General features: G+C 43.5%; 2 protein-coding genes across 4 annotated transcripts; both read right to left on the minus strand.

Annotated features, from left to right (window-relative positions):
* Window positions 1–334: 334 nt before the first annotated feature.
* On the minus strand, window positions 335–3,110 carry LOC134878122 (E3 ubiquitin-protein ligase TRIM16-like). Its single transcript, XM_063903945.1, has one exon. The coding sequence runs from the start codon at window positions 2,932–2,934 to the stop codon at window positions 1,270–1,272; it is 1,665 nt and encodes a 554-aa protein (XP_063760015.1). The 5' UTR covers window positions 2,935–3,110; the 3' UTR covers window positions 335–1,269.
* A 3,365-nt stretch (window positions 3,111–6,475) lies between these two features.
* Window positions 6,476–15,318, minus strand: LOC134878123 (SWI/SNF-related matrix-associated actin-dependent regulator of chromatin subfamily E member 1-like). 3 transcript variants are annotated; one of them, XM_063903948.1, is made up of 11 exons: window positions 15,239–15,318; window positions 14,675–14,732; window positions 13,276–13,319; window positions 12,716–12,814; window positions 11,122–11,202; window positions 10,390–10,521; window positions 10,058–10,229; window positions 9,648–9,820; window positions 9,436–9,537; window positions 8,902–9,178; window positions 6,476–8,783 (listed from the first exon to the last, which is right to left on the minus strand). In XM_063903948.1, exons 2-11 carry the CDS (start codon window positions 14,679–14,681, stop codon window positions 8,452–8,454), a joined length of 1,419 nt encoding a protein of 472 aa, XP_063760018.1. In that variant the 5' UTR covers window positions 14,682–14,732; window positions 15,239–15,318; the 3' UTR covers window positions 6,476–8,451. The 3 variants fall into 3 exon arrangements, with proteins under 3 accessions (XP_063760018.1, XP_063760016.1, XP_063760017.1); XM_063903946.1 differs by having other exon boundaries at window positions 11,110–11,202; XM_063903947.1 differs by having other exon boundaries at window positions 11,110–11,202; window positions 15,235–15,296.
* Window positions 15,319–25,364: the final 10,046 nt, after the last annotated feature.

Below are 25,364 nucleotides of genomic sequence, written 5' to 3' on the forward strand. Positions count from 1 at the left end.
GAAACACAGGCTCCCAAACACAGATATAAACAATATGATCCCCCTTGCAGCGGCCGCCACAGCGACTTTGTTTACTTAGGTAACATAGTGACATCACTATGTATAGTGAGCATTACCGACATTTAAGCATATCAAAAGGCACCTTAAACTAAAAAGTCCTCTTCATTAAAGCAACAGTTGGACCTTCCTGGGATAAAGATGTGTCAGTGAGGGAGGGGGTCAGTCTGAGGATGAACTCTGTGCTTTGTGTTGTTTTAGGAGGAAAACTCACTTCTAGTCTCATATCACTTTCACATTTTCTCCATCAGCTTTGTACGGCACCTTGGAAATAATAGAAGAAGAACATCCTTTGTTTATTTCTGAAAGACAAAGCCTTTATTAATGATGCAAACATTTAATCTGATCACACATCTCATCAGTAGAGTCTGTTCAGTGACTATTGATCAATGATTTCATGATCACTTTCCCTTTATCCTCAACATAAATGTGTTCAACCAGAATCTCAGCTCTTTAAAACAGAATATAAATCATTTCCTTATTGATTATTATCATGATCCTTTACCTTTTATAAAACATCAAGGTACCCAATTTCTATATAGACAACAACAACAACAACAACAACAACAACAACAACAACTATTCATCTGAAAAAATAACTGTGATATTAAATATGTGTCCCCCCACAAAGACTCTAAGCTATTTACAGGAGAATAATCAATGATTTACTGATTGATAATGATCGTGACCATCAGTGATATCTTTTGAAATACACATTTGATGAAGAAATAAGTTTTAGAAGCATCTGGGTCTCTCATGTGTTGGTTAATTTGGGCAGCAACAATAACATTTAATCTGTCAGAATAATACATGTGATTATAAATGTCTGTATTGTCTTACAGAGTGGGGAGAATATGTCTCCAATAAAAGAAGCTCTGCTGCTTTCTCTCTTCAGACTCCTGCATTACAAGAGAAGCAACAACATGAATCAAAAGAAATATCCAAGAAATATTTAGAGCAAAGTTGACATTTTCCTGCAGAGAAAAATCAGTTCAGGTTAACAAGAATCCTCCTGAGCAGAGACAGCCTCCATGGCTACACAGACACAGGAAGGAGCCGTAAGAAAGTCCAACACTTACAGAACAGCTCATGAGAGGATGTTGAAGCCCCCCCATAATGTTTGATTGACAGCTGATCTCTGCACAGAACCATCAGCTCTGATGGACACACGGTGACTTTAAGAAGTAGAAGAGCTCCTCAAAGGACTTCAGGCTATTTCAGTTTACACAACTCAGCAGTGGATGCATAAACCCAATAAAACCGAAGTCCAGCATGTAGCGGCTGAGTGAATGTGGTCTGCACTCTGTGGAGCAGAGTCATGGTTTCAGAGACGCTGTAGAAGGACAGAATACCTGCACTGTGATCCAGGTACACTCCTACTCTGGAAGACTGAGGACCTGAGACGGGAGTGTGGATATTGTTGTAACGAAATGTATAATTGTTTCGGAAACAATCTAACACCCAAGAATTATCATTGTATCCAAATGCACTCTCCCCCCCTGCTCTGCTGATATTCTTGTATGCGACTGTTACACAAACTCCTCTCTCTTTCCACTCCACCTCCCAGTAACAGCGTCCACTCAGAGTCTCTCTACTCAGGACCTGAGGCCAGTCAGTGAATCTGTCTGGGTGACTAGAATAAGACTGATGTTGTCTCACTAATGTTGCTTTTCTGCTCCCCTCAGATAATAACAGCTGTGTGTATGCTGTGTTTGTATCCAGTGTGATTTCCTGTGAATATTTTAAGAACCCAGCTCTGGTGGTGGGCTCTGCTGGTGACAGAGAAACCTCCACTTCAGTGGATGAGACGTCTGTCCATTCCTCTCTCAGGACGTCCTCTAGTTTGTCTCTGACTGCTGACACGGCCACCATCACGTCCTCAAAGTAGCTCAGGGGACGGATGTTGGTGCTGGATGAGTGTGTGGGTTCACTGAGGGCTGGCAGTGAGGGGTAGCTGTGCAGAAACTGGTTGTGGTCCTCTGTGTGTGACAGCAGCTTCAACTCAGCGTCTCTCCTCTTCAGCTCAGAGATCTCCTGCTCCAGCTTTTCCTGAAGCTCTTTGACTCGACTCACTTCCATCTTCTGCTGGGATCTGACCTGCTGCTTCACATCAGAGCTTCTTTTCTCCATGAGACGGATCAGCTCAGTGAACGTCTTCTCACTGTCCTCCACTGCTTTATCAGCAGAGTGGTTGACGGCCTCCACCTCCTGCTGAAGCAGCTTCACCTCTTTCTCTCCGTCCTGGATTCTCTGCTGGATGTTTTGTCGGCTCCCCTCCAGCTCTCTCTGCCTCTCAGTCCTCTCTGCTGCAGCTGACACTGTGTCGTGACCTTTATGTTCATCCATAGAGCAGAGAGAACAGATACACTGCTGATCAGTACAGCAGAACAGCTCCATCACCTCGTCGTGACGAGAGCAGATGTTCTCCTGGAGCTTCTTGGAGGGCTCCACCAGCTTGTGTTTTTTTAATGGAGCTGCGTTATAATGAGGCTGGAGGTGTTTGTCACAGTAAGAGGCCAGACACAAGAGACAGGACTTACTGGCTCTCAGTTTTCTCCCAGTGCAGACATCACAGGCCACATCTTCAGCTCCAGCATAGCAGTGATCAGCAGTAGCAGGGGGGGGTCCAGTCTTCTTCAGCTCCTCCACTAAAGCTGCTAACATGGTGTTTTTCAGCAGGACAGGCCTCGGTGTGAAGCTCTGCCTACACTGAGGGCAGCTGTGGGTCTTCTTCTCATCCTGTCCATCCCAGAAGCCTTTAATACACTCCATGCAGTAGCTGTGTCCACAGGAAGTCGTCTCCGGGTCCTTCAGTAGATCCAGACAGATGGGACAAGATAGGATTTCCCGGTCTAGCTGATCTCCTTTCTGCGCCATTTCTCCTCTCAGTGGCAGCGAGTGTCTGAGTTTCACTTCCTGACAGTTAAAACTAGTGTGAGCTGTGATCTGAACAGCATGTGTGAGTGCAGTGAATGTGGTCTGTCAGGTTTCAGACTTTACCCGCAGGTTGTTACACCCGTCCTCGTCAGTGTGTATCTGAAGGGGAGGAACCAGGAAATGCAGAGTGCAGCTGGCTGTGTCAGAAAGCAGGAAGAAGAGGGAGGGCTTATCAAACTCTGGTTCATTCAGGACGAGGAGCAGCGCTCACACTCTGACCTGTGCTTCCTCATTGACACAGAGCCTCGGTTACAACCTGTTCTTCATTTGAAAACAGCTTTTAGTGGTAAAAGATGTCTTTGCACCTTCTTTAATTCTGTTTGGTTTCCTCTCACAGGTTGAAAACAGCTGACTGACAACAGGGAGTTATCAAACTGAACTGTCATGAGATGTTTTATTTGCTCTACGATCATTTACTCACATATTTAATGAGCTACACTGAAATAGCAGGGTGTGTGTGTGTGTGTGTGTGTGTGTGTGTGTGTGTGTGTGTGTGTGTGTGTGTGTGTGTTTGTGTGTGTGTGTGTGTTGCTGTCAGGAGTCCCTGTGTGTGACTGAGTTCAGCTTTCACTCTCTTCCTTCTCTCCTCTAGATCAGGGGTGTCCAAACTTTGTTCACTGAGGGCCACATACAGAAACACATACTAAGGCCCGGGCCCCTCACTAAAGGTGAGGTATATTGCCTCATATGTAGGTACATCATGCTTGATTTTGAACATGCTTTCAGAATAAACAGCTCTCCGTAGGGTTTCATTTATTCTGTCACAGTGTTAGCAGCTCATCCCTTCAAACAGAGGCCTCAGATTGATGATAATAAGGGGACACATGAAGGGTCTGTTTCAAGCTTGTTATGCAGATAAGTTATTGGGCTTTTTTGATCAACTAAGAGCTGTTAGAAAGGGTTTTCAGCTTTGATTGACAGAATTTATTTGATAACTGCCTGGTTGCCTCTAAGGAGGAAGGTGCTGTCTCCACTGTGTTAGAGCCAATGTTTTCTTTTATATAAAAGGCCCCCTAATGGTGACGCCAGTAGTCTGCACAGTATAAAGGACTACAATTCCCAGCCTCTAGTCTAGACAGACAGAGATGGGCAACCTGTTGGAAAGACGGCGCAGAGGCACAGTTTTGTAACAGTTTAAGTTACCATTAAAGTTATACAAGCTGAGCATAGAAAGAAAGAAAGAGCATCTAAGCTGTTTGGTATTTGATTTGAGTCGCACATCATGAGAACAACATCTCGTTCCTTTCTCGTTCTCACTGGTGCCATGTTGATGCTCAGCTCTGACTGCATTTTGCACATCACACATGTCTGCAGCCCTCCACTTTAAAACACAACCCACTGCAGTCTGCCATATGCTGCCATGTTTTCACCATCCTAAGTGTTCTTGTTTTTTAGCTTTAAGGTTCTTTGTGTATTTACTTTTAAACTTGGTGTAAATATTTGTCTTTAGCATACATTTTTTTTATGCTAAATAGTTTCTTAAAAATGAGTCTCTATATTTTTGAGCTACTTTTAAAAGTTATTTCCTGAGATTGTTTATGTCCGCACCACCAGACACCAAACCAAATTCCTTGTATGCGTAAACGTTCCTGGCAATAAACTGGATTCTGATTCTGATTAGAAACCTCTCAAAGCAGCAAGCACTGACGCAGGGATAGCAGAGAACAACTATGTATACTCCCTTTATGCCTCGCAGGCAAAAGGCTCAGAGGCATGCTCTGTTGCTCGGGCTCCTTTTTTATTTACACAAACAACATCGTTACTCAAGAGGATTACCAGTATCATAGAAATAAAGGTGGAAGATGTTCCTTATGTATTCAATAAAATAATTTCTCTGCCTCACGACAGTCTTCTGAGCGCATCTCCTCCAGGCTGAGAGGAACAGCTGGAGTTCACGTTTCATCTTAATCTGTATTGGAGTATTTTTTGGGGCCTGAGCTGGTTTCTCCTCTGAATGGATGGATCAGGATGGACGTAGAGACAGAGTGGGCAAAAACAAAAAGGATACTCTGAAAGTATTGAATAAACCCTCTGTATGTTGTGTGTGTTTGTGTGTGGTGTGTGTGTGTGTGTGTGTGTGTGTGTGTGTGTGTGTGTGTGTGTGTGTGTGTGTGTGTGTGTGTGTGTGTGTGTGTGTGTGTGTGTGTAGAACAGAGAGAAAGTATTACATGTGCTTCAAATCTTTGTTAAAGCTCCTTTTCAAACATGTGCTGTAAACATCACGCTGCTATATTATAGACAGTGTGATCCTTTATGAAAGAAATGAAGGAGGGATACGCAGACAGTCAGTACGGCTATAACTTTAAGACTATAAATGCTGAACTGTATCTAATGCCACCTTTAGTAAAAGTAGAAGTACTCAGATGCTGAGTAAAAGTAGAAGTACCAGAGTGTAGGAATACTCAAGTTACTGTAAAAGTCCTGCATTCAAAATGTTCCTCCAGTGAAAGTAGAAAGTACTCTCATCTAAATGTACTTAAAGTAGCGACAGTAAACGTAGTCATTGTTTGATTGGTCCATTTCAGAATAATATCTCTGATATGTTTATAATTATTGATCATTAAAGTGTTCTCAGAGCTGGTAAAGGTGCAGCTAGTTTGAATGGCTTTGTATACTGCAGGGTAGCTGCTGGATTTACTGCAGGTGAACTAAAGTCTGATTTAAGGGCTGATTATACTTACCATCATTAATCCAGATCTGTAAAGTAACTGAAGGGATTAAATACATGTAGTGGAGTAAAAGAACAGTTGCGTAAAATGGAAATAATTCACAATACTTTCAACATATGATTCTATGTCCTTTAAAGGACGTTTTCAACACATTATAGTATGTTGTTTATTGTGAAATTTTCTTTTCTAAATATTATATGTTGTTTTTCTGATATTTTCCCCAGGTTTTCCACATACTCTACTATATGGTTCTTTGTCTTTCTTTTCAACATGTTCCTGATATTTCCCACAAACTATACTTTGTGTTTTTCGTGATATTTCTTAATGACTTCATGTTTTGTTTCAGAAATAAACTACTTAGACTTTTTTTCCGATATTAACATACGAACTATTTTCTAATATCTTCAACGCCATACTAACTCATAACTACATATTGTCTTTCCTGATATTTGAGACATACTATGCATTTGTGATATTTTCAACGAGTCTACGTCGCTTTTCTTGATATTATTTTTCCATGCTTCACTGATTCATTATTTTTGATATTTTAACAATTCTATATGTATTTTCTTTTAATATCCTATTAATGATTTATTGACAACTGGATCAAGTCCTTAGTTTAAACTCATGCTGTCCTTTGTAGCTTGTTCATGTTTGGGAAGCTAACTATGATTTATCGTGCATTTCTATAATTTCCTTTGAAAATATGTCCTGTAAAGTAAATGCTAGAGTGGTCAGACTTCAATTTGATGTCCAATTAAAAAAAAGAAAGGGCCCGAGATGGAGCAAGAAAAAGCTCACAGCCACGGGAAAACTGAGAAATCCTCTTTATTTGGAGAGATAAGTCCAGACGGTACAAAAGAAAGATTCAAAAACAGGCATATTCTAAAAAGAGTCCAACTGGAGTAAGAAAACAGTCCTTTAAATACAGAGGTTACATTTGGGGGGCAGCGTGTGCATCTCTGTGGTGTTAACAGGAAAATGCATCTACAGCAGGAACAGTCTGACCACCGCCTCTCCAGGTAAAGCACATCCTACAGAGTCCATGTGATGCGACAGGACTCTCTAAGACAAATGGGAGGAACACAGTGGAAGTAGCATGTCAGCTGTTTATCCTCAGTGCCACTCTCTCCCCCAGGTGTTAAAAAGCACCTCGGAGACGTGCCCCTCATTTTATGTTTGAGCGCATCATGAGCTCTGTCCCACATTTTAAAAACTGCTTTCCTCTGCCTGAATGGTTTCTTTGCAGGATTGAGTAAATCATGCAGAAAGAGTGAAGCGCAACAACTGAATTCCATCCCTGTTAAACTATAGCATGTTACAGATGGAGTTGGATTCATCACGAAGGCTTAGTGAGCATAACACTCTAAAACGATCCGCTAGATCTCTAAAGACTAAAAGAGGTAACAGAGTAGAAATCACACGGACTGAGGAACTAGAAAACTCTGAGGTTTTTGGGGGGGGGGGGGGGTGTGGTGAAGTCCTTTCATGCGACGGTGCCCTTTATCATACGCTGAGATTTAGACTCTGAGTGATGAGTGCCTCTCCCGCTGCAGCAGATTGAAGTGAACTACAAGGGCTGATCTAAAGGTTTACACATCAACACTCACCGTCACGTCAGTCTGGCTGACAGCTTAGTGGACCCGGAACTGTTGAGTTCCCCAATGTTCTAGAAATGTATAGTACCGGCCCCAGCACATAGAAACCGCCGGATGCTAACTCTCATATGTCGGGAAATTTGCACAATTAGCATAAGTTGCATTAAATAGCATTGTAGCTGATGTGGGGAATAGTTCAACAATGGCTTGGTCAATTTGGACATTCCTGAAATGGTTTTAGGGGTTATTGTAGGATGCAGAGTCCATTTCTGACATTATATTGACCATGTTTCTGATATATTTAGGATTAAATATGATAGCTGTAACCAGAAAGTGGCCACGTGTGCTCTCTATGGGCTGATTTTAACTACCATGAGCTGTGATGGGACCACTGGATATCAAGAGCACAGGAGGAGAAGGATAACCTCTACTGTGGACAATTCATTTACAAATAAATAAGCAATCTGTCCAAATCCAATGAGTCCTCTAAATCCTCCAAATCAACCCAAAATGAATCAAAATCAGCCCCCCGAGAGTACATAGCCATTTCCTGGTTAAAACTGCCATTGTTGATCATGAACATGTCAGGAATGGACGAGCCGTTGTTGACCTATTGTCTGCATGCTAAATAATGCTCATTAATGCAGCTTAAGATAATGGTGCTAATCATGCCCATCATATGGTATCTAGCATCCGGCAGTTTCTATGTGCTGGGGACCGTACTGTCCATCATCAAACTTTGGGGGACTCAACAGGTCCTCAATAGAGAGCTGTCAAGCAGATTATAGAGAGAAGTGTTCCAGCCACAGCCAGCAGCACACCGTCTACACAGTGACGAGTGCCCCCCCCACCCCCATGTGATCTAACAATTTAAAAAAGATCCATCAGATCACATGATTTGTTAGAAAGACAGATGGTTTGTAACGCCTGCCACACAGAACGGATCGGGCTAAATGGTGGACTCTTTGGTGACGTTTCAATTGTCACATTAATAAAACCAGGCATGCTGGGTAAATTTAAAAAGGAAACACTGATTCACAGGTGTTCCTTGCCCCCCCCCACCCCCTTCATGAGGCTGGAGGATGAAAGACATGCTAACTGTTTATTAACCACACCATCAGACCCTCATTCAAAGGATGTGTAAAGAAGGGGGGGGCTCCTATAGTTCCCACTGTATGTCTCTCAGACTGCTACGCGTCATACTGCTGGCTGCCCTGGCTTGGGGGCAGCACAGGTGTTGGTGGCGGAGGAGTTGCTTCCTCTGAGGCGGGGGGAGGAGGTGGTGCCGCCGCGTTGGTGTTAGCTGTTTCTGGGGCTGCGGGGGGGTCAGGGGCTGCTGCTCCAGGGGTGCTGTCTGAGGGAGGGGGGGGCATGCTGCTGCTGTTGCTGTCGTCGCTGCTCACAGGAGTGCTGCTCTCCCTGGGGGGCTCAGGGGGAGGCGAGGCTTTATCAGAGGGGGGGTCAGACGGGGGAGGTTGAGCAGGCTGGGGCTCGGATGAGGGCTCTGCGGACGCTGCTTCATCTATGGGGTGGGGGGAGGCAAACGTTTCATTTAGAGCAGACAGTTTGAAGACTAAGTATTGGAAGCAGCACACTCTGGATTAGTTTTTTTGCCAATATGGCTAAACAAATGAATTTACCTGTCTCCATGGGTGTGGGCTTCTCCTCCTCCTTTGTCCCTGAGGTGGTGTTAGCTGTGCTGCTAGCGTTAGCGCTGCTCGGCTCAGCTGCTTTGTTCCCGGCCGCCTCCTCCTGCTGTTGTTGCTGCTGCTGTGCCTGCTGCTGCTGAGCAGCTTTCTCCGCCTGCTCCGCCGCCTCCCTCTCCCTCTCCTCCGCCCGGCGCCTGGCCGCCTCCTCAGCAGCCGCCATCTCTGCTGCCAGCTTCTCCATATCCACCTCCACCTTCTGACTGCACAGCTGGAGACACACAGAACACCAATCAGACGACAGCTTCAACAAAACTCAGTCTACTAATCACTGGAGATTGAATGCAAACGTGTTTAAAAAGTCTTAAACACGCTGCTTTTCTCCTAATTTATCAGAGTGCAGGACTTCAGAGCTAACAGGACCTGCACAACTCTATTGAGTTCAGGGGTAAAGGACCAGCATGCATCTGTGGTTATACATTGTTTGTGCTCATCACTCGGACATATCTCGAAAGAAACGTGCTGTACCCTCTTGAGTTCAGTGTTGAATGAGTCCGTAGTCTCCAGGAAGCGTCTCTTCTTGTCTTGGTGGCGATCCTCGATCTGCAGAAGTTCTGCCTCCAGCTTCCTCTGAAACACAAGACATCACAGGTGAGTCTCTGAGCTGCATTTGACTAAAACATAATGCAGGATTAGAAGAGGCATCCCCGATTGGCAGGGACTATGTATGTTGAACCTACCTGGTGCACCATCAGAGACTGGACCTGCCTCTTCAGGACCTGCATTCGGGCGGTGGTGACCACGGAGCGGACGTCGGGGACAACGATCTCACTGAGGATGTCGCTGATGAGTCGGTGGTTCCTCTGGAAGCGGGCAGCTGCTGTGTGCTTCACCGAAAAACCATCATCATAGTCTAGACAAAGGAAAGGGCAGCCGGTTAAAGGGGCCTTATTAAGTGTTTGGGGTTTTCCCTTTCCTGTAGGGTGGTATAGCTTTTGTGAATGGTCTGCTGAGGCTAAAACCCCTGTGTTCCCTCCAGAGGGAGTTTCTTTAGCACATAATGCTGAAAGGAGCAAGGATTTTGAGGGGTTCAGAGGTGGGAGGAGTGCAGTCATTTTTTACCATTAAAGCTGAAATCTGTTAAACTCACCATCAGGGTCTTCGGCGGGCTGGATGCTCATGTACGGCTCTCCTTTATCCATGCGGCTTTGCCTCTGCCGGCTCTCCTCCTCCATCGCGGCCTCGGCCCGGTTCTTAGCGTTGACGTAGGCCAGGTACGCCGGCGAGTTGTGGTAGGCCTTCAAAGAGTCGTTATACTCAATCTGAGGTGTGGAGAGGGAAAGAGTTTTAAAAAATGTGATCCGTTTGGACCCTTTGAAGCCTTTTCTGGTTTTGGCTGAGGTCATCCCTCTTCCACCCACTTATAATCCCCCTGGACTAAACAAACAAAACGAGTACTGTGTATGCGTGAACCCTTCTCACCTTCTCAGCCTCGTACTCGTTCAGGTAGTCCTGCTTCTCCTCATCCGTCAGGTCTCTCCACATGCCTCCAATAATCTTTCCAATCTCCCACAGCTTCAGGTCTGGGTTGGAGGCCTTCACTTGGTCCCATACCTTTTGTTTGCACACGAACGCAAGATGCAAACACAAAGAGAACATACGGTCACAACAGGGCAACTGCACTAAACGCTAAGTTAGGTATCTACAAGATAGTGAACAAAATAAGGGAGGAAAAGTGCAAAGGAAAGAGGAAATAAGCTCCCATATTATGAACTATTGGTCAATGTTAATATCCAGCATTAAAAAGGTAAAGCCCTTTTTGTGTGGCTAAAAGGCAGGATGGAATGAAATGTATCTAAAGACAGAATCTCATGTGTTAAGTCAACTGATTTATGAGTAGATTTTGTCTTTATGTCGTTAAAATGTTTTAAAAACTAGAAGCAGCAAAGCGACAGGGGGAAATGAAGCCAGGAGCAGGTCATGCTAGCAGAAGGAAATACAGGGAGATGTATTTCCCTTTTCTAATGGTTGAAAAACACAGGAGGCTACTTAGAGCCAACAGAGTGGAGAGGCACCACTGGGTGGTTTGATGTGGTGGTGGAGGCGTCATGGCTCAGCTGTTTCCCCCCCTAACACCCCTGCAACTTTTCAGGGGATGGGAGGACAAGCAGTAAAAGCAGACACCGTGGATGGGTGTCTTACCTTCCTGCTTACCTTCCGGCTGTACCGCATGTAAGGCATCAGGGGCTTGTCTGGAGGCTTTGGGGGCTTTGGGACGGTGATCCCGGAGGAGTTCTGTGGAAGGGAAGGAAGAGAGAAAGGGGAAATGGGGGGCAAAGAAGGTTGGGAACGTTTGAATGAGGGGGGAGAGAAGGGAAGGGAAAAAAAGGACAAAGGTTTAGAGAGAAACAAAAGAAAATACGGTCATTAAACAGTTTCTGTACGAGTTGTTCAGGTAAACAGGACATGTGGTCAAGGGGTCTTGAGTGTTCGTACAGCTGGTTGGAAGCATTTATAATGCAGGTTCATTCATTTGTGTCAATGCTTTAATGCATTGCAAGGGAAGTGAAAACGGTCTTGGTACTCTGCTACCAGTGCATCTGAGAGACGAAGCAGATTATATCCTCCAGATTTTAATAAATGACATTGTTTTGAGTCGGGGGGGAAATGAACACAAACAAGTGTACAAATATTTAGAACATTCAGGCCTGTAATGTGAACAACTTACTATCAGCCATGAAAATATCAAATTCTATATTTAAATTTCTACGATGTGAAACTGGTGCACAAGTCTAAAAAGGCTGGAAAAGTTCCATCCGTACTTCGACTGCGCCATTAACAGAAGCATACATCATAAGCTTCTTGTTTTTGCAAAATATGACAAACAGGAGATTAAATGGTTGTTCAGAGCTTGATTTGAAAAATGCATGAAAATGTCCTATATTCTGGTGTATTTGTTTGTTCAGTTCATCGCTGTTTAACCGTCATGGTTGGTGATGGATCTTGCTGAGTTTTTGTAGAATATTTGTGTCCAAAGAGTGGAATATTAAATTCTTGAGTTGAAGAAAAACAACAGAGACATTGGTAAACAGAAAAATAGTAAACAGTCTGTCGTGTGTCTTTTAAGTGGTTCATGCTAAAAGAAAAATAAGCTAAGTTACTAAAAAAGATAGTTAAATAGAAAGTTAAATCACAAGGCAATCACAATGATTGCTAATGTTTGCATTGAAAAGTCTAAATGAGTTTGAACAGACACTGATACTCCTAATGATTTTTAAAATATTTTACACTTACAAAAAGTATAGCAAAAGAATGTATGTGTTGATTGATCAAATATAGCTCAATGATTACTCTGCAACCTAACAATAATATCAAACAAAGGAGTGTGGTGTTACACGGCACAGGTACCTGTTTATTTCCCATCTGTTGTAACCCTCCCTCCTGCTCCTTTTTGAGGCCCTATTCTGCTCATGTTTAGCTTTATGTTAGTATTTAGAGCCTCTGCTGTGACATGTTCCCAGGGAGGACTGGGATGTTAGCCTTTGCAGAACATTTACATGCACAAAAACCTATAGAACACACTACAGGAAAGGAAAATCCCCAAAAAGGATAATAGGGCCCTTTTAATACCCATTTCCTTATTATCAACACTGTGTGCATAAGCCCTGACTCCTTAGCCATTTTATGCTTCATTTCACCATGACTGTGCCCCTATATTAAGCCAAAGACTGTTACCCTACCCTCCCTCTTATCTGCACCCAGCCCTTTTTCTGGTTATTTTCTCAAAGTCCATCCGTCAGTTCATTACCCTGCTGGAGCCTCCGGAGCTCCCTCCCAGCCGGAGGTTGTTGTAGGCCAGATGGCTGTAAGGGTTGTATCCCACAAACCCTGGGGTGGAAGGCAATTGCTGATGGAAGACAAATGAGACAAAACACGAATGAGAAATGGTTCACAAACAAGAGGAGGAAGAGGGATAAACATAAATAAGTGAAAAACGGGAAAATATAAATGTATTGTTTTGCTTGTTTGTTTTCCATGATTGCAACTGACTCATCCTAAATACCTAAAATTAGATTCTATTCGGAAAACCCTATGAGGCACAACAACCTCTTCTCCTTTGGTTAAATGGTAGTACGAGAGGAAAAAACAGGAGTGAGTGTGAAGATGGAGAGCTGAACTGCTTGGTGGCAGCCTCTTTGTGTTCAGACAGAGAAAGGAAGAAAATGAAAGCATTGTAAAGAAAAGTGTGGATAGAGGAGGAGTGAGACAGCAAGAAAAAAAAGAGAAAACAAAATAATGTATGTGGCTAACATGGCCCTTTAAAAAGACATCAAAAGCCGAGACTGGAACTGAGAGGTGGACACTTACTGTGGTGGGGGCAGGGGGAGGGGGAGGGGCGTAGGATGGTCGCTCTGAGAGAGAAAGAAAAAAGAAATGTCAAGTGTTGATGTGAATTAAGCATCAGCAGCTTAATTAAGATGTTAATATATGCAAACATTTGTTGTATTACTATTTGTTCAAAACACAAACGCATAATTTCCAACAAAGAAACAGGCCCTATCCTATGCCCTAATGCAAACGCTTTTTTTTTTTTAAAGGTGAGGGGGAAATAATTTATAAAAATAAGGGAAATGTACAAACACGTAAGAAATTAGTAAGGATATTTAAAAAACGTTTGGATTCGAGTAGCTGCTCTGTGGTGATTCTGGAATATTGCGACAAACTCAAAGCCAAATAAACCAGATTTCTAAAAAGCATATAACATTTTAATAGTTGGAATTCTACACTATCTCTTTAAAAAAATCTGCGTAGCATAGCTCTCCACTTTAAATTCTAATACATTGCACATATCTTTATTTTAAGTACATATTTTATTTGTACATTTAGCCAAATGTTTCTATTTCTTTTTTTAAGTAGTATTGTTATTATTTAATGCGTGCACCAGCAACGCCAAAGCAAATTGTAAGTTTAAACAACAATAAAACTGACTGTGGGATACATTTATTTTTAATGAAACCATACATCCTGTACTCGAGTAAAAGTAGAAATATACTAGGGTCTTAAAATACTCCATTACATGTAGAAGACTTAAGGGCTAAATGTTACCTAAGCAGTAGTACAGAACTTATATCAGCTTTTAGTTTAAAAAATAAAAGTACTCGATATAAATAACAGTGCCTTTCATAATATTATACATTATATCAACCCATTTTAAAATCACTGACAAAAACATATCAGGGCATTTCAATGTTGTTGGTCCTCCGTGTGGAGCCAATTTTAGAAAATTAAAATTAAAACACTGGTTTGTATTTTTCTATATTCATTGTGCAATACTGCATCATATAATAAAAACCACATCTTTTAATATGTAAAAAGTTAATAGTAACAATGACTGTTAAAATTCCATTCCTTTAACACCTAATGTATATACAATATCCTACTTTATTTATGTTTATATTTTATTTCATTTTGTATGTATATTTTATACATTTGTATTGCCTTTTTATTTTTATTGAGCTGCTGCAATGCAAACAAAATCTAAATTGGGATCAGTAAAGTATCTATCTATCTATCATGGAAATACTCATCTGAAGTAATTGTACTTAGTTACTTCCCTCCACTGGTAACCATTGATAGCAGCCTTTCCTTTAAACTGTGGCTTTTGGTAGAATTGTATCGGTTATTTCTATCACACAACTGCTCTTATAATATGAGCAACAGCAATGAGCTTCCCATTCGTTCGTTCTTTATAATGTGTTTTACTTACTTGACATCGTGGCTGCAGACTGGGCTAAGTAGAGGAGGCTATTTCCATATTGGTTAACCTAGAGAACAAAGTAAAAGAACCCGCCCACAATTATTAGATGCACTATATACACTTCGCAGTGAGTTGTTAGGTACATAAATAAGCAAGAAAAACATCGGCAAACGTCTTAAAATTAACAATGATAACAATGGCTGACGGGACAACTAGAGCTAGGTTAACCGGCTCGGCCTACTAGCCAAACCTGCTAACACAATGAAAACATTTGCCATAATCAATTTAAAAGAAATTCAGTACGCAAAAAAAGGGAACCATACACACAACGAGTGTTTTTGCACAGGTTCTAAGAATGAAAAAGTGCGCAGTGCTTGCAAGATATTTGAATTACCCCTGCTAGGCTAGGCTAACGAACACTACACGCTAACGTACATAGGAGTAAATAAGCTACCATTATTAGCTTAGTTAAGGTATGGTAAAATATACACATTTGAATATGTTGCTCACTTAACTGTCAAAAGTATTGTATTTTAAATGTATTATGTTGAAAACAAAGGTAAACATACTCACTCAATTCTTCTTTGTTCCCTCCGTTGGCTTGCTTGTTCCGCCTCCACACACAAACCGGAAGTGCTACTTGGTTCTTGCCGGGGGGAAAAGGGTGTTTTCAGAATAAAAGCCTAGTTACTTGAGCCTCAAACAACACAGATTCTGCATATTTTCTATTAATAAAATAATTATAGGTTCATTAATCAGCCATACTTAAGTTGTTGTGCATCAGTCCTGCCATCACTGTGGAACTGTGCCGTGTGTGTGAATAGATAAATGTTTGCATGTAGTGGTAAAGCTCTTTGAGTGGTTCAAGTGTTTTGTCGTTATGAGAGATTGACCACTCGGAGAGCTTCTTATAAATAATTTTAGAATAAAAAAAAAGACATTATATGAATGCATAGCCATTTTCCAAAAGGGGGCACTGCAGAAAAGGATTTGGAATCACTGGTAAAGGGAATGGGAACGGGTGCGTTCTGGGGTGTCAGTGCCTTGGTGACTGGCCTCTAAAAGCTTTTAAGAATCGTTTTCACAGGTAGCCTTACAGCACTTTGCATCTAATATGAGCAACATATAATTGCCCTTACTGAACAAAGATCTCGGCAGAAGCACAGGAGCGTTGTTTTACTAAATTAAAATGAATAAATTACATTTTTCCTTATGAATTAAGAGAAGAATGACCCCGTTGCTGCTCTGTTGTTTGGAGTAACGCCTTATAAAATAGCAAATATTTCATGCCCATGTCAAAATAAAACAATGATGACTTATCTTTTTTTTAAGTGCTCGCTCGTGCCGCCCCCCACGAAATGCCACCCTGGACGGCTGCCCCATGCCCAAAACCGCTACTGCTAACAAGTGTCTAAAAGAAACTGCAAACAATAATCAAGCCGACAGGAGACCGCTTTTAGACTAGCGGTGTTGATGACAGCAGTGATGGCCAAGTTACTTCCAAAATGTAATACAGTACATATTACTGTCTTTTTAAATTAATAAGTTACATTACATTATTATTGTCTCTGAACTGTAATGCGTTGTGTAGGAAATGTTCTTTTATTCGAAGCCCAGGAGTCGATTAAAAGAAACGAAATGAAGCTCCTCATATAAGTTTCAAAGAGAGTATTTAATAAAAGGATGCAGCAGTAGGTTTTACAAAAGTTTCACAGCTGTGGCTCAATAGCCCGGTACACACGTCCACAGGCAGCTGACTGAGTGGAGCTCATCAGTAGTTACTGTCTGGCGGTCCAGAACAAAAGAGAGCTCGAGCTCACAATACAAACATGTTTTATAGAACCACCCCTTTCCGACCATACAATAAACAACTTCAAAATAAGACGCGCTCCGGTCTCGTGCTCTCATTGGTCGGTAGCGGGGGGCTGGATCCAGTTGGCCGCTGGTCACATGGGGTTCTCCGGACTCTTCTATAGGCTGACGTCGTCGGGGGCGGGTCCTCTTATGACGTCACCGTCGCCATCTTGTTAGTGATGTCCTGAAGCTCTCGCCTACGATATTCTATTATGCAATCCTTCTGAGGTTAAAAACAACATCCGGTAGTACTACCGGAATTGGACATATATGCTCCGTCCAGAAAATGTGAATTATCTTTTAATGTTCTGTTTCAATATATTGATTATTTCTAACATCCCTCCTTACACACCTTTTAAGGTGTGTAAACTATACTATAATCAATATGTTCTTCATTGGAATATTGCATAATACAGAACTGTATAGTTAAAATGTATACATGATCAAACAATCCTTTATTATTAAATACTTGTGGTTGAAATCCTGGAATGGCACCTAGAAAAATAGCAGCAATTCCCTAAATGCGTAAAATCTTCAATTCCCTCCTTTCATATCTTCTAATGAGGTAAACAGATCATTTTCGATTCTAGTCCTGTGTAAACGCACTTATTCAATATGATCATGTAAAAAATAAATGAACTGTGTGTAAATCATAACAGAAATCAACTCTACCATAATACCAAGTTGTAATAAGTGATTAATCATACAATAGGAGTAGTTTATAGAGCATTTCATTTATATAATAATAAGAAACTATAAGGCACTTCTTTTAGACAAACTCATCTTGCTCATGGTCTGAATAAGGGATCGGAACATCTTCCTCTTCAATTAAGAAATGTAACTGTTCTCTGAAGAGAAATTGACCTTTATTTTTGCTCACTAAGAGAGGACCGTGGTAATCAATCGGTTCGCTAAGGTTTCAAGGTTTCAAGGTTTTATTTGTCATATGCACAGCAGATACAGCGTATATGTTGGCAATGAAAATCTTATGTCGCGTGCTCCTCCAACAACTCAACATACATGGTGCAAATAAGATAAATAAAATAGTGCAAAAAGAGAGAAGAATATTTACAATAACAACAATAAAGATTTGAGGATGTGAAATATATACATATGTGGAATACATTGAGAGTATTTAAACACTTTACACTGTGGAATGAGGAGGTATGGGCAGATGCATATATTACGTATAACAGATGTATATGGCAGATATGTACAATATATAGATATGTGTACTATAAACAGATATGTATGGCAGATGTGTATAATATATATATATATATGTATGTGTGTACTATAAACAGATGTGAGTAGACATTCACACAGCTCAGGAGTTCAGTAGTCTTATAGCCTGTGGTATGAAACTGTCTCTGAGTCTGGTGGTCTTGGTACCGTCTGCCAGACGGCAGCAGACAGAACAGATTGTTGCTGGGGTGATGGGGGTCCTTTAATATCCTACCGGCCTTCTTCCTACACCGCTGGGTGTAGAGGTCCTCCATGGATGGCAGCTCCGTCCTGGTGATGTGCTGAGCAGTTTTCACCACCCTCTGTAGAGTCTTACGGTTGAGGGCGGTGCAACTGCCATACCAGGCGGTGATGCAGCCAGTCAGGATAAAGTGCGAATACATTGAATGCAACAACATCCACATAGTACCAAGATTGTAGCCATTCCTGCAATGGATAGCATTGCATTCATTATCGGAGTCTTATATTTACCGAAGATTCTTTCTAACGTTCCTACAAAGGGGTCCTCTACTCCACTATTGTCTGCTAGCTCGATGATCAGGGCGGTAAGTCCTTTTAACACCCTGGTTACTGATCCATGTGGGGAAGTGTTATTTGGGATGAAAGTACAGCACAAGATTCCAAATAGTCTGCAAACACCCCCTTTATTAGCCAAAAACATATCTAAGGCCACCCTATTTTGCCAGGCCATCAGACTGGTTCCGTCCAACTGTTCGCGCAATCCCTTTACTGCATCACGGGTATAATTTATGAATCTCTGCTGGTTATAGCAAATGTAATTAGTCCATTCAACATTCTTCTTGATTGTAGGCCAGAGAAATATCGATTCGAACCCTGCGGTTATCTGATTTCTTGCTTTAACCTCATCTGGATCTCCCCGGGGCACCCCAATATAGTCAAAATAAACTGGAGAAATTAAACTCCCCCCTGGAATTGACCTTTTCCTTCTGCTGGTCTTGGGGTGCTGTGCAAGCTTTGTTAGCGGTCTAGCTGTCATTGGTACTGCATAGAAAAGCATCACTAGCTGCACCAGTCAGTGCACATGTTCCAGGCCAGTCATGTGGAATGACCGGACACAAAGTTCTAGTACCACAGTACCACCAAACATCTGCCCTGGGGTATTGCATGTTAGCCACGACAATTCCTGAAGGAAGGTCCTGGCTGGTTGCTGCTGTTGTGGAATTTCACCATCATAACGTTCCCATATTAGTGCCTTTCGTGTGGTTCTTCACAACACAATCATAAAGTCCCTTATAGGGAGTGAAAACAGGTGGAATGTCGTTTTCTTTTATGATGGGGTACATCAATGCAATATCAGTAGAGCCTGCTTTGTTCTACCGCATACACAACCCAATCTAACCTGCATTAGTGCCTTCATACCCTGTTTCCACCGCTATAACCTTCTGCACAGTCGATGTACTCAAATATGTCACCAGTCTATTATTATCCACTGAATAAGCCTGCGCTGTTCCTGTATTAGGGGCTGCATTCAGGGAAGAATTCAAATCTACCGTTTCTTTGGGGGTAAAATCAGGGACTACCTCCGCTTGGGGTTCGGCTATTTCTATCAAAACCGAAACCCATAGGATCTTTTCCAGGAACCTCAACTCCTAATAGTAAATGAGATGAAGTTGTTTCTCCCCTTGCTTTCGAATAGATCATCCAATACCATTTCATGCTTTCACAGTACCAAACACACACTCTGTCATTTACCCTTTCCTCTTATTTCATGTTTCTCAGGGGATAACACTTTATTTTACCCAACTTTGTAACTGCAAGCTTTCTCTTCTTTTTATCCCAACCAGTCACATAATCAACATACTTCGACTACTCATTCAAACCATCCAGTAGATTGTTGAAACAACCTGTACTTATCTGTTTCAAAACACTAAATAAGTAAATTATGAAAGTTATGCTCATCATTTCCAACCCCCATCTAGTATTATCTGTTATGCAATATTTGTTCCTGTCATTGAAAACTCCTTATGGTCTAACATGATTTCAAAACGTTATTGGCTTGTGCCATAATTACACACAAAATGAAACTCCAACTTCTTTCGGTAAATTGTGTTACATATTGCAATTAGCTTTGAATTTCCAATCAGCATCCAAATTATTCCTACATTTTAAAATCCCTGTTTCAAGTCAAAATGCAATATGTCAACAACTACTCTCATTTCTGGAGAACGAAACACTGACTGTGTAGATAGAATAAGACCCAGTAAAACCATGATGCAGCCAGAATGAATGAATTTCCTGGCTGTTGTTCCTGAAAAGGTGTGGATGAAATATACTTCTGGATCAGAATCAATTACCCAAGGCTTCCCTTCCTACCCATCACATAACCTCTTTAGATGTATCAGCTTTCTCCTGTACCAAACTCCATTCACCAACCCCATGTCAATCTCTGCCAGAATCGTGTGCAGAAATCCCTCCTTAAGCACCAGACAAAACTGCTTCTACCTGTTAGTGTTTAGAAGTTAGAGAGCTGGAACATGAATTCAGAATTCCAACATAATGTCATCACATTTTTCCTAGGAACTTAGATTACTTCTGTGAAACTATTGTTGTGTTTATCACCCTCCTTATACTCATAATCTCGAACAGTCTGTAGTTGAGCGTTACCCTTTGTTCCACAATTTTATTCATCTTACCTGCACCACATACGTATATCGAGTAGTTGGAGGAGCCTGGGATATAAGATTTACATTGCCAACCTATACGCTGTATCTGCTGTGCATATTACAAACAAAACCTCTGAACCTTTGATACTTCTCAATCTCTACTAGAGAAAGGGCGCTGACTAACTTAGTTCCCATTTCATCACATAATATGTTTAGCTTAACTTTAACTATTCTTATTATCTCCACACTTACTAACCCCAGGTATCATATCTGTTAAATAAAACCCATTTACAAATTCAATATCATTATCACAGGTGAACTTCTTTCATTGGTTCCACTCTGAAATTGTATCTGTCAGCAGCCTCTCGGCAACTGATTCTGCTTTTCCTGTAAAAAATGTAAAGAAATGGAAACAATATCATCATTTATAAAAAATTGAATTGTTAATCATGGAATTTTAATTTAAACAATCATGTTGAGCAAACATGTTGCCACTCCCCCTTTTTACACATCTTAACAAAGAGGTGTAACAAAAACCTGGTCAAGAAAAAGAACTTCAGTTAAGCAAAAGTTAAAAAACACATCACTCATTATTCAGACACTTCAAATCATTATTGTTTAAACATCAAACTCTCCCGTTAAAGAGTGTCTCTCTCCATCCATCAGTCCTGGAAGAAACAAAATCTCTGGATTTAGCTTGTGTTAGTTCAAAACATGCTCAGTTAGTCTCTGTTCCTCTCTAAACTCATCCAATTGCATTGATCAGATGCAAACATTCATTCTCACTCACACAGTCGGGTATGGTCAGGTTCAACCCAGAGTCAGTCATCAACAGTGCTGTTGTAAAATAACACTGTCAGTCCCGGTCAAAGGTCATTTGGTCTCAGTCTTCTGGTCACATCATGCTCTGCAAAGTCTTTAATTATTCCATCATATCCTTCATTTACAAAAAGACTAATATGTTTCCTTTTAATTACTACTATTTTTAAAATATGTCCATCCATCCATCCGTCTTCTCCCGCTTTTCCGTCAGGGTCGCGGAGGTAACAGCTCCAGCAGAGAGCCCCAAACTTTCCTTTCCCTGGCCACATCAACCAGCTCTGACTGGGGGATTCCAAGGCGCTCCAAGGCTAGCGATGAGATATAATCCCTCCATCTGGTCCTAGGTCTACCCCTCGGTCTCTTCCCAGCTGGACGTGCCTGGAACACTTCCCTAGGGAGGCGCCCAGGTGGCATCCTCACTAGGTGCCCGAACCACCTCAACTGGCTCCTTTCAACGCGAAGGAGCAGCGGTTCAACTCCGAGTCCCTCCCGGATGACTGAACTTCTCACCTTATCCCTAAGGGAGATGCCAGCCACCCTGCGGAGAAATCCCATTTCGGCCGCTTGTATCCGCGATCTCGTTCTTTCGATCATGACCCATCCTTCATGACCATAGGTGAGGGTAGGAACGAAGTTGGCCCGGTAGACAGAGAGCTTTGCCTTCTGGCTCAGCTCTCTTTTCGTCACAACGGTGCGGTAAAGCGACTGCAGTACCGCCCCCGCTGCTCCGATACTCCGGCCCATCTCACGCTCCATTGTTCCCTCACTCAAGAACAAGACCCCAAGATACTTGAACTCCTTCACTTGGGGTAAGGCTTCATTCCCTACCTGGAGTGGACAGTCCATCGGTTTCCTGCTGAGAACCATGGCCTCAGATTTGGAGGAGCTGATCCTCATCCCAGCCGCTTCACACTCGGCCGCGAACCGATCCAGTCAGTGCTGAAGGTCACAGACCGATGAAGCCATTAGGACCACATCATCTGCAAAAAGTAGTGGTGCAATCCTTAGCCCACCGAACTGCAGACCCCCTCCCCCACGACTACGCCTCGAAATCCTGTCCATGAATATCACAAACCGGATTGGGGACAAAGCGCAGCCCTGGCAGAGGCCAACCCTCACCGGAAATCGGTCCGACGTGCTGCCGAGGACCCGGACACAGCTCTCGCTTTGAGAGTACAGAGATTGGATGGCTCTGAGTAGAGACCTCCTCACCCCATACTCCCGCAGCACCTCCCACAGTATCTCCCTGGGAACCCGGTCATACACCTTCTCCAAATCCACAAAGCACATGTAGACCGGATGAGCGTACTCCCAGGCCCCCTCCAGGATCCTTGCGAGAGTGAAAAGCTGGTCCGTCGTTCCACGACCAGGACGAAAACCGCATTGTTCCTCTTCAATCTGAGGTTCAACAATCGGCCGGACCCTCCTTTCCAGCACCTTAGAGTAAACTTTCCCGGGGAGGCTGAGTAATGTGATGCCTCTGTAATTGGCACACACCCTCTGATCCCCCTTTTTAAAAAGAGGAACCACCAGCCCAGTCTGCCACTCCTTTGGTATATGTTTCCGACTTCCACGCAATGTTGATGAGACGTGTCAACCTTGACAGTCCCTCAACACCCAGAGCCTTCAGCATTTCTGGGCGGATCTCATCCACCCCCGGGGCTTTGCCACTGTGGAGCTTTTTAACTACCTCAGTGACTTTCCCCCCGTGAAATTGGAATTGATCCCCCTTCATACTCCAGCTCCGCCTCTAACATAGAGGGCGGAGTTGTCGGATTCAGGAGTTCCTCAAAGTGTTCCTTCCACCGCCCTAACACACTATCAGTTGAGGTCAACAGCGCCCCATCCTTACTGTACACAGCTTGGATGGTACCCTGCTTTACCCTCCTGAGGTGTCGGACGGTTTTCCAGAACAACTTTGGTGCCGACCGAAAGTCCTTCTCCATGGCTTCTCCGAACTTCTACCACACCCGCTGCTTTGCTTCGGCCAAGGCTGAAGCTGCTGCCCTTCGGGCCCGTCGATACCTTGCAACTGCGTCAGGAGTACCCAGGGATAGCATATCCCGGAAGGCCTCCTTCTTCAGTCGGATGGCTTCCCTGACTACCAGTGTCCACCAGGAGGTTCGAGGGTTACCGCCCCTTGAGGCACCTAAAACCTTGAGACCACAGCTCCCTGCCTCAGCTTCGGCAATGGAGGCTTTGAACACCGCCCACTCTGGTTCAATGTCCCCAGCGTCCACAGGGATGCCTGAAAAGCTCCGCCGGAGGTGTGAGTTGAAGGCCTCCTGGACTTGGGACTCCTCCAGACATTCCCAGTTCACCCGCACTACACGTTTGGGCTTACCAGGTCTGTCCAGAGGCTTCCCCGCCACTCGACCCCAACTCACCACCAGATGGTGATCAGTTGACAACTCCGCCCCTCTCTTCACCCGAGTGTCCAAAACATGCGGCCTCAGGTCAGATGATACGATAACAAAATCGATCATGGACCTTCTGCCTAGGGTGCTCTGGTACCACATACACTTATGAGCATCCTTATGTTCGAACATGGTGTTTGTTATGGCCAATCCATGACTAGCACAGAAGTCCAGTAACAAACCACCACTCCGGTTCAGATCAGGGGGGCCAATCCTCCCAATTACGCCCCTCCAAGTGTCTCCATCATTGCCCACGTGTGCGTTGAAGTCTCCCAGCAAGACTAAGGAGTCCCCTTCAGGAGCCCCATACAGGACTTCTTTCAGGGTCTCCAAGAAGGCCGAATACTCTGAACTGCTGTTTGGTGCATAAGCACACACAACAGTCAGAGTTTTCCCCCCCATGACCCGCAGGCGTAGGGAGGCGACCCTCTCGTCCACTGGGGTAAACTCCAACAAAGCGGCACTCAACCGGGGGCTTATGAGTATCCCCACACCCGTTCGGCGCCTCACACCATGGGCAACTCCGGAGAAGAATAGAGTCCAACCCTTATCCAGAAGTAAGGTTCCAGAGACGACGCTGGTAGAGGTGAGCCCCACCAGATCCAACTGGTAACGCTCCCCCTCCCGCACAAGCTCCGGCTCCTTCCCCCCCAGAGAGGTGACATTCCACGTCCCCAAAGCCAGCTTCTGTCGCCTGAGTCTGGTCCGTCGAGACCCTCTGCTTTCACTGCCACCCTTCTGGCAGCGCACCCGACCCCATCGTTGTTTCCCGTAGGTGGTGGGCCCGCGGGACGGAGAAGCGGAGGTGTTGCCCATGTTGCTTATTCGGGCTGTGCCCGGCCGGGCTCCGTGGCAAGCCCGGCCACCAGACGCTCGCTGACGAGTCCTCCTTCTGGGCCTGGCTCCAGAAGGGAACCCCGGGCTTCCTCCGGGCCGGGTATCCTCGCTTCCAAGTGTGTTTTTCATGAGGTCTTTTTGAACCAATCTTAGTTTGGCCCCTTACCTGAGACCAATTTGCCATGGGAGACCCTACCAGGAACACAAGGTTCCCGACAACACAGCCCCCAGGTTCATCGGGGCACACAAACCTCTCCACCACGATAAGGTGCTGGTTCTTGGAAAGGTTTGGATTTAATCAAGAAACATTAAACCTGTATAATGTTAACCAAAACTGTAAAATTATGTTATATTACTAAAAACGTATTATTGGGACTCGCGAGAAGTTTCAGAGAGACAGAGACACAGAGCGTCCCCGTAACCATGGTAACTCACTCTCACTCCTGCCTGGTGCGCATGGTGCGAGAGGAGAGGGAGAGACGCAGAAGTGAGACTGACTGAGATAACTTTGAGCAACATGCATGGGAATAAATTACAATATAATACATTTGTGTATATTTCTCGCTGCTGTTGCGCAATGTGCGGTAGTGTCCTCTTTTCGCGCCATGACATTATCAGTTATGAATTTGTCTTTCACTGCTTGAGAAAATGGACTTGTGGCTGAGAGCGTCTGAAAAATGTCAATTGTGTGAGAGTTGGCAGCCCTGTGAACTCGCTTGACATTATTATGTATGAAACTGCCTATCAGATTTATTTACTTATTAATCGAAGGTGTCGGAACGCTGTTCTGGATCGTTCCGGACCACTTTAACCCCTGTGTGTGTGTGTGTGTGTGTGTGTGTGTGTGTGTGTGTGTGTGTGAGCAACAGAAATGTCAGATATGTTGCATTTATTGATTTA

This window comes from Eleginops maclovinus, chromosome 16, assembly GCF_036324505.1.
Source record: "Eleginops maclovinus isolate JMC-PN-2008 ecotype Puerto Natales chromosome 16, JC_Emac_rtc_rv5, whole genome shotgun sequence".
Classification (NCBI taxonomy): Eukaryota; Metazoa; Chordata; class Actinopteri; order Perciformes; family Eleginopidae; genus Eleginops; species Eleginops maclovinus.